This window comes from Choristoneura fumiferana, chromosome 30 (genome assembly GCF_025370935.1).
Source record: "Choristoneura fumiferana chromosome 30, NRCan_CFum_1, whole genome shotgun sequence".
NCBI lineage: Eukaryota > Metazoa > Arthropoda > Insecta > Lepidoptera > Tortricidae > Choristoneura > Choristoneura fumiferana.
This window is the reverse complement of record NC_133501.1, coordinates 7,119,150-7,128,756: the sequence shown is the minus strand read 5'-3', so window position 1 is coordinate 7,128,756 and position 9,607 is coordinate 7,119,150. Positions and strand designations below refer to the sequence as shown.

At 39.1% G+C, this 9,607-nt stretch overlaps 1 protein-coding gene across 2 annotated transcripts; it reads left to right on the top strand.

Annotated features, from left to right (window-relative positions):
- Positions 1 to 386: 386 nt before the first annotated feature.
- Positions 387 to 9,232, top strand: LOC141444735 (uncharacterized). 2 transcript variants are annotated; one of them, XM_074110351.1, is made up of 9 exons: positions 387 to 608; positions 1,872 to 2,006; positions 2,876 to 3,463; positions 3,873 to 4,003; positions 4,612 to 4,686; positions 5,029 to 5,161; positions 5,836 to 5,946; positions 7,387 to 7,509; positions 9,044 to 9,232. In XM_074110351.1, exons 1-9 carry the CDS (start codon positions 474 to 476, stop codon positions 9,206 to 9,208), a joined length of 1,596 nt encoding a protein of 531 aa, XP_073966452.1. In that variant the 5' UTR covers positions 387 to 473; the 3' UTR covers positions 9,209 to 9,232. The 2 variants fall into 2 exon arrangements, with proteins under 2 accessions (XP_073966452.1, XP_073966454.1); XM_074110353.1 differs by lacking the exon at positions 7,387 to 7,509.
- Positions 9,233 to 9,607: the final 375 nt, after the last annotated feature.

Genomic DNA, 9,607 nt, shown 5'->3' with positions numbered 1-9,607 from the left:
CTACTACGAAACTTTCGTATCGTACCGTCCCTCTGGTTCTCGTATTAATTAGTATAACTGTCAGAGGGACCGCACGACACGAACTTCGAATTTCGAGTTTCGTAGTAGCCCTGCTGTTTGCATCAACTCATACGAGGCCGGAAAACTGTGATACGTGAATTCGAACGTCAATGGTAGAAATGGTTTTTTCTTTTGGCTACACTGTACTTTATGTTAGGTGCCATATAATTCTATTTGCATTGAAAGAAACTATGCTTTCTCTTAGTTCAACAAAAAAAGACTCTATGACATTATGATAAAGTCTAAACTGGATACAGTCAAATTGAAAACGTTGGTCGAAAAATAAGGTTAATTTTGTTTACTGTGAACTCTGACTGAACTGTCAAAACGCGTACTTATTAGATTTATGTTGAAATGTTACAATGGCCTTTAAATAATTATTTATGACATAAAATCGTATTCTCATAACAAAAATGTCTGATATAAAGTTAGAGATAGAAATGGAAGAGCTGCTGGCATGCCGCATTTGCCTTGCAACCGACGACAAGTTATATAGGATCTACGAACACCGACTGGACGAGGCGTTCACTGATATTTTGGGGACAAATGTACGTAAATCAACTCTAAAATACAAATATATGTGCTTATTATGAACGAGGTTTAATTGCTAATTGGAAATATTGTAAGTTTCATTCACTTTCACCGAGTAATTCACGTCAACATTGACTGCGAATTTGTAAATAATTTCTTATTATAATTGTTTTTATTTACTGCAAATTCTACTGAATCGCGTAATGTTCGTAGTAGTACATAATTTAGCAAGCGCTATTATAAAATTCAATTCATTAAATATATTAACATGATAAGTTTTGTGCGGCGCATTCTTGGCAATGATGGTCTTTCCGAAAGCGCTGGTAGTTTAAAAAATGATGTGTAAAAGTGCCCATTGCGGCCTATTTACTGAATAAATTATTTGAATTTGAATGACTATACCATACTTCCTGTTTTAAACTGTGCCACCCCTCAAAGCTAAGGAACTCTGTCCCAGTATTCCAGATGCAATGTGGGAACGTGAAAATGTCCTGTTTTCAGCAAATTGTTAATAAATAGCAATAATATTAATAAATTAATAAAGAGTCATTAATAATTCAGTTAGAAAATAATACTAAATATAATGTTAAAAAAATATAATATAATTTGTTTCTTTCTAATTCTCTCTAGTTGGACACACCAGTAATAATTAAAAAATTACGCATTAAAGTGCCCGCGAAACATTTTATTATTTATTTATTATTGAAATAATACACTAGCAGCACTTGCGTTTTTAGTCTTTCTTTTTTAAGTGTTTGTCTAGCGTGTATTTTTAAAACTGTTCGCTGAAGGTGCATTTATCACAAGTTCAGGGAGAGCATTCCCCAAGTTAACACACGATAGGGTAAGAAATGTTTCTTAGGGGGTGTTTTTAATTCATAGGCATCAAAAATAATTATGGCCCACATACCTATGCCAACTTGTACTTTCTAACGTGCCACTAACAACTGTACTACAACCAACCTGCAAACGTCCAGTCACCCCTGCTCTAGATCAGGGTTTCTCAAACTTATGGCTCCACGTACCCCTGTTAAAGTTTCTAGACGATAGCGAACCCCCCCCCCCCAAAGAAAGTAATAAAATTGACTGATGGAGAAACTAAAAATACAAAATACAAAAGACTCCAAAAACCAATCTTAATCATCTTGCTAGTCTTGCAGCCTGGTGGTTTTTGGAGTCACGTAAACCTTGTCGCGAACCCCCTACCGTCGAATAGCGAACCCCCCAGTTTGAGTAAGCCTGCTCTAGATAATTTCTGCCACAGTGCTGTTTTGTTCCAGCTGTCCCCGTGCGACGGGCTGCCGCAGCGCGTGTGCAGCCCGTGCCGCGCTCAGCTGCAGCGCTCCGCTGGCCTGCGAGCGCGCGCCCGCCGCACCGACGCAGCGCTGCGGCACGCGCTCGCTGAACAACACTATGTAACTAGCCTTAACCTTTTTAAGGGTTTACTGTACCATAAAATTAAAAAAATGGCCTTTATAGCATATATTGGCCTTTATAGCCATCTGTTGAGACAATGTTTTAATGGAGGAGAATAAATTATACCTAATACTCAAGTCTGCTATCCCTTGAGCTGTGTAAAAGTGATACCTACTTCTTGGTCAATATAATACAAATACAAAATGTGATCTTGTTCATACAAATGCAGGTGCTACCACCATCTTGCTCGCTAATCCTGCCGTGAAATAGCATAGTTTCGGCGTGGAGAGTAAGACAGCCGGTGGAATTACTGGCACTTGAGGTATCCCATCTTAGGCCTCTAGGTTGGCAATGGCAACGCATCTGCAATCCCCCTGGTGTTGCAGGGGTCTATGGGCCGTGGTAATCTCTTACCATCAGGCCACTTGCTCGTTAGCCATTCACTCGAATAAAAAAAATTGCAAAAAAAATTGTTGTGGAATCAAACCTTGCAGGGTATTTTAAATGCTAGAAACTTGAAATTTGGGTAGGTATGAAAGTGGCTCCTTACAGCTAGAGCTAGCACACTTTATATGTACAGCCTCCTCTCAGAATAAGAGGGCTTGGGCCATAGTTGCCTTGCGGGCCCAGTGCAAATTAGGATGAAAACTTCACACCAGCATTGAATTTCCTTGCAAGTGTGTGCAGGTTTCCTCATGATGTTTTTCTTCATCATAAAGTTTACAATAGAAGTATAGTATATAAAAGGAGAGGAGTGGTGGTTCAGTAGTGGGACAAGGTAAGTGTTGTGTTTACCATCTCATTTCATTAATGTTAATTGCCAGTTATGTGTTATTTATAAATCTTATGATTTTTTTTTTAATTTTAGCTCACTAACGAGTTCATTCGTTCTATCGACCGCAACGCGCACAGCCTAACGAACGATTACAGTTGCAAAATATTCACCGACTACCCTCAAACAAAAATTATAGAGCCAGAGCGCAATGACAGCTGTCACTCTGACAACGACCACGACGCGGACGTCAAAAGTGACAGCGACGACCTTGCCAGCCGAAGCTGCATGGTAGAAATAGTAGAAAATATCGCCGAAGTGAAAATATTGGAAGAACGAGCGAGAAAGGATGCAAAAAAGGAAAATAAAAAGAAGAAACCTAAAGAGAGAAAGAAAGTGATCAAAGTGAAGGGTAAACCGGAAGTCGAGTGGGTGGTTAAGAAGAAGCCGGTGAGGAAAAGAAAAGGTTTCAAAAGATATTTTATGTGCGACGAGGATTATATTAAGTTTGAAGAAAAGTACAATATACAAGTGATACGGTTGTCGGAGGAGGAGCAAACGAGAGAGATGGAGGCGCGGAAAAGTACTGACAGTTATTTGAATGCTCTCTTGAGATGTGAGAAGTGTTACAAAGGATTCCTGTCCATGTTCACATATGAGAATCATTTGAAGGTCCATGATCCCGTGAGTATACTTTAATTTACCTTGCCAAAATCTTGGCGTATTCTTCCCACTGCTGGACTCAAGGATCTCGAATTGATTTTTTGATTTCGAATTTCAATTTGTAATTTCACACAATGAGCTTGAGAGGTCACTGGTCAAACGATTATGCTAAAATACAAATTTGCACAAGGTCCTCCCACCTGCAAACCCCCCCCCCCTGCTTGCTGCTGTTTTCTTGTGTATAACTGTGTTAATTTTTTTTGTATATGTGTCTCTGTGTTAGTGAATAAATGTCTTCTTTCTTTCTTTCTATACTTCGTCTCTGTGAATACCCTCATTGTAGGCTTATTTATAATGATGTTGATGATATAATAGCGATGGCGACAACGTTAGCCGTGATGGTGTTGAATGATGATTGTCCGTTGGGCAGGTGTCGGGCGCGAACGAGTGCGCGCTGTGCCAGTGCCGCTTCAAGTGGCCCAACAACCTGCGCACGCACATGATCGAGAATCACCAGCTCAAGTACGTCTGCAACCAGTGCCAGCGGGTCATCAAAGGCAGGTCTGTCCTAAATAGGCTTAGGACCAAGGTACCAAACACACAAACACATGCTGAAATGAGGCCTTATTGGTGTCCTGTCGTGTCACCGCGTAATTTAGTTTTTATTGTTAGTTTTAAAGGCTGTTTCACCATCTATTGATTAGTGTTAACTGACGGTTCAATGTGATGCCGTCTCCATTTGTTTTGTTCGAATAGACGGAGACGGCATCACATTTAACCGTCAGTTAAAGCTAATCAATGGATGGTGAAACAGCCCCTTAGTGTTTTAGTCGTTTTACGGTTGTGGTACATCATCGGCCTATCTTAGTTCACTGCTGTACATTGGCCTCTCCAGTTGCACGCCACTGAGCACGATCCTCGGCCACTCTCATCCAGTTCTTGCCAGCCACCCTGCGAAGATCATCGCTCCACTCAAGAACTCGTTTGCGTTTGGTTGTGGTACGGATGGAACCAAAGAAGTCTTTTTTTTCTTTCTTTCAAACATAAAATAAATTATGTACTAGAAATTGATGTATCTATGTTCTATATTTTCACCTAATTTTGTGCTAACTTCGGTAAATTTAAAAAAACCTCAAGACTTGTTATTTTTATTAATTTATTGTTACCAGGCATGAGGCATTGTTGCACGCAGAGTTCCACGCGGGCAAAACCTGGGAGTGCAAACATTGCGGCCGGACCTTCAAGTGCGTATCAAACTACAGATATTTTATATTTATTATTTATTTATTTATTTATTTATTGTACACACACTTACAGCTATCATTACAGGCTTGACCTAATGCGACAGAGAAGTTCCAACACAAATATTAAATTCTTGCTTCAATATATAAGTAATTAATTATTCTTGTAACATATAACAGATAGTGCTACCTTTGTGAATTCACTCAAAACACAGAGAAACAAATCTGTTTCTTCGGCTATTTTGTTCAGCGTATGTATGGCCCGAGTTAGCGGGGCTTATTTATATAATATAGTCTATAATGATTTTCACTATTTCACTATAAACACGCGTTCGTCGGCAACAGAAAGAAGTCTACGTTCTACACGCACGTGCGCATGAACCACGCGTCGGAGCGCGAGGAGACAGGCGGCGAGTGCGGCGCCTGCGGGGCCTCCTTCAAGGGGGCGCCCGGCCTCAAGCTGCACCAGATCAAAAAGGTACACGAAACTGAAGCCTGAAGCTGGCTATGAGAAGTTGAGATTTGTTAAAAAAATGACATTTTTTTTTTAGGAAAATCAATTTTGAAAACGGATTTGGGTATTTTTTCATATAATCACTTTTTTTAGCTTTTGCCCGCAACTTCTTCATACAAGAAGTCGTTTAACGTTATTGGTCAATGAGCTGACATTATATTAATCAGTAAGGCAGCGTTTCCATCAAAGTTGATCGTGGATGTGTTGCGAGGAATGTGTTTTTCATGAAACAATAGAAACGAAATTCAAAATTCAAATGATTTATTCAGTAAATAGGCCGCAATGGGCACTTTTACACGTCATTTTTTAAACTACCAGCGCTTTCGGAAAGACCATCATTGCCAAGAAGAATGCGCCGCAAGAAACTTGGCAGAAAGTATTTTTTTCATAATAATATAATTACAAATAAAATACTTAAAAACTATTGTGTACAATTAAAGAAAAAAAAATTACAAAATAAATATTTAAACGCTTCATATACCTATCACGCACAGCTTATCTCTGGTGGAAGCAGCGAGGCGGGGTAAATCAAGCGTTTCTATTTGTTCATGAAAAACCCATTCCTTACCCACAACACATCCTGGTGGGAACACCTCTGGTGGAAACGCAGCTTTACCTAATTTATTTGATCTTGTTAGTGCAATAAGAACATGAAGCCTCCGGAGTCCAGCGCAGAGGCTGGCACTGAACCCCCGACCCTCTGCTCCAGGAAGGGCTTCATTTGCGAAGTCTGCGGGAAGAAATGTACTGTAAGTCGCTTTTTGTGCTTATTTTATGTAGTACAGTCGGCATCAAAAGTAGGTACACTTTCGTACTTTGTCGTTTTACAGCCACGTACTAAACGCCATGCAAGATTGTCAATGTGACAATGCGACAGAGTAAAAAGTGATCCGCTGCTTTTAACGCTGACTGTACATTATAACAGCATAGTTGAATTTCCTCTGATATTTTAAGAGAGTAGTTTTATATATTAAAACTTCATAATGCCTATTATCGAATATAGAAACAATTTTAAAGTTATACGGGTTTGAAATTCAAGATTATACAGAGAAAGACATACTTGCATGTGACGTCACACGCAAATAGCGCTATACTTGCTGCATACTGAAAAGCGTTTCAATCTTCGCTAAACACTGCCTGTACTGTTATACGATATTTTGATAATAATATATAAGACATGCATGGTAAATTCAGTTGTCAAATACCGTATTCTAGGGTAGGCAGGTGGTAGTTCGCGCCTGCAGCAGCACGCCGCCCTCCCGCAGCAGGAGTGGCGGTGCCCCAGGGTAGTGCATTGAGGGTCAATAATACACGACCATGGCCTTTCATACTTTGTGCCAGAGCCGTTTTAAGATAGCGCGGGGCCTATAGCAAATTTTATCATGGGGCCCTTGATTTGCTTTAAGTTTATAGTATAAATCAAATATTATAGCCGATAATTTCGATACCATCTCTTTCTTTGACGGCGGTTTCGTGTTGGTTTCGTGGTGGCAGTATTGTACTTACACATTGATTAAAAAAAAACATGCTTCTATCAAAATTTAATTTTTTACGATCGAAAAGCATTGATCCGCGGGGCCCCTAGACGCGCGGGGCCCGTAACAAAGTCAAAGTCAAAATATCTTTATTCAATTTAGGCTATAACAAGCACTTATGAATGTGAAAAAAAAATGTACCACCGGTTCGGAAAAACCTCTGCTGAGAAGAATCCGGCAAGAAACATAACGAGGTATATTTTTTTTTAAAGATTTACAATATTATTAAATGATATGCATACATCACAAGTATTTAACACAATTTTATTTTTAACACAGTAGGTTCGCTATTTGAAGGGATCGCTAATGCGGGTCGAATTATTTCCAAATATTCCATGATATATTCATTAACTTTATAATACGCCTTAGATATTAATGTCCTCTTGACAATAGATCTGAATTTTGTATCTGTTTCATTTATGATATTTTTTGGAATTTTATTATAAAAACGTATGCAATTTCCCAGAAACGACTTTTTGGTTTTAGCCAGTCTGTAAGATGAACTTTAAGCTTCCCTGTGTTTCTAGTAGCCTTTGGCTTATCGACGTTAGTGGGAAAATCACATATGTTCTTCCTTACAAACATGATTATTTCAAAAACATAGCATTTGCTACTCTTGGTACGTGGCTAATCCGGCAGTGGTTTGTGCACCAGTCGCTGTCGATCCTGGCGGTGCACCTGCGCGCGCACACGGGCGACCGGCCGCACGCCTGCCCCGGCCCCGGCTGCCCGCTCAGGTTCGCCAAGAAGGACAACATGGAGAAACACCATCGAGTGGTATGCGAATGCGACGCTATCCATGGCCCCTGCCTCCACACTGCTCCCGAATTTAAGCGTAAGAGTGTTTTATACCTGCTGAGCTGGAACATTGCATTTTAGTTAGTTTTCTCGATTATTTCATAAAAGGTTGAATGAAATAAAATGTGGTCTGTGGAATCTTATTAAATATAATCCGGATAACTCACGTCTGGAATCGAGTTTAGCTCGACATGTTTCGGCTAATCCGAGCCCTTCGTCTTCGGAGCAACGCGACTCAGCGCCACAAACTCGATTAAAACGTGAGTTATGGTCATTATATTTAATATGAGTGAGTCTCACGTGTTTTCATGTTCAAAATTGATGGAAATCTTCTTAATGTATAAGTTAATGTGTCTACTCCAATAATTATTCGTGATAGACATTTAACTATATTCTTTTATAACGAACAAATTCACGGTCTTTAAAGAAAATAAAAGTATAATGAGTATTTATTGGAGTAGACACATTAACTTATATATTAAGCAGAGTTCCGTCAGACCATATTTTTAATTTTCATTCAACTTTTATGGAATAATCGAGAAAAACTAACAAAAATGCAACATTTCCAGCTCTGCAGGTATAAACGCTCTTAAGTGAATACGATAATGTGAGAGGCACTTCGTTTCACTTCGACCCACTCTGTCGGTATTTCGGTCCACTTTCCCGAGTTTGTCGAGACTTCACGAGAAGTGTGGAGCTAGGGTATTATGGCTTCTTTTACCTAAGTCAGTCAATCAAATCAGCCCACATCCAACCACTCTTCATTTCATCATCTCTCCAATCTCAGCCAATAGTGAAGAGCTCCAAATTTTGTTAAATTTAGCGTCATTTTTTCTTTAACACTAGTTTATTCCTTTAAATAATAAAATCATTCTTGAATAATTCTTTATCAGTGTTGCAATTCCGTACCTCAGCCTTTACTGAGCTGTCAACTCTTTGGACTTTGAGTAATATGGTGTACAGTCAACGTCATAAATAAGTGATCACTTTTGTACCACTGTCACTTTAACGTCATGTTTGAAAAGCCATACGAAATTGTGTGACGACTGAAAGCGACAAGGTACAGAAATCATCACTTATTTATGACGTTGACTGTACCTTGTTGTTATTTTGTTTGTTTGTTTATACTCTTTATTGTACAAAAATGAAAAACAAAAAGGTTACATAAAAAAAGTAGTGTTAAGTACAAAGGCGGACTTATCCCTGCAGGGATCTCTGCCAGTCAACCTTTGAGTGGTAGAGGAGCAATCAAAAAACAATATTTTATTTATATGCTGAACAAATATTCTCTTAATATTACTTAAGCTTTCGTGAGACATATTTGATAAAATTACTAAATTAAAACCCACGATTATAATAAGTCAGAAACGTCGGACTAGTTTCGGTTTTTTGGAAGATCTTTTTCATAGCGCGCGTTGAGACTTGGGAGTGGAACCGTTTGACGTAGTAATTTTATCAAACATTTTTATTCTTTAATTCCTTAAAAATGTCCCTATTGTTATGTCTGTGTCAGGTGCACCTGGGCCAGCGTCCGCAGGTGAAGTGCGAGTTGTGCGGCAAGCTGCTGGCGCACGCTGCGTCGCTCAAGCTGCACGTGCGCACTGTACACCTCAAGCTGCCCGCGCCGCCGCGCCCCCCACGACACAGGAGGAAGAAGGGGGAACATATGGAGGGATAGATACATGATATATTTGACGCCCAACAAATTGAATTTTAAAAAATCGCTTACGATCCCTCTGGAAGGGGAAGGGTTGAGCGCCTGCATGGTACATTTACAACAGGCTGGAAGTACAATACAAGTTCTGTAATAGATATTAAATAATATTCAATTTGGATTTATAACTTCGTTGTTATCGGTGCATATGATTGGTGGCGCTAGAAACACTTAGTTGTATTTATTGATTTTAATTACTAAGCTCAAGAATCTTTCGTTCTAGTCATTATATTGTAATATTATGTACTCTTAAGCTCGGATTATTGGTCTGCCTTTAAATTGGTATGTTAGTTTAATCACATTTGTTATTGTAAATATAGATGTAATTTAATCAAAATCGCATTTATTAAATCCTTTTCTTAA

Coding starts and splice junctions, on each gene's coding strand:
- LOC141444735 (XM_074110351.1), top strand. CDS start 474: ATGTCTGATATAAAGTTAGAGATAGAAATGGAAGAGCTGCTGGCATGC. Junction 609..1,871: donor CTGATATTTTGGGGACAAAT/GTACGTAAATCA, acceptor GTTTTGTTCCAG/CTGTCCCCGTGCGACGGGCT. Junction 2,007..2,875: donor CGCTCGCTGAACAACACTAT/GTAACTAGCCTT, acceptor TTTTAATTTTAG/CTCACTAACGAGTTCATTCG.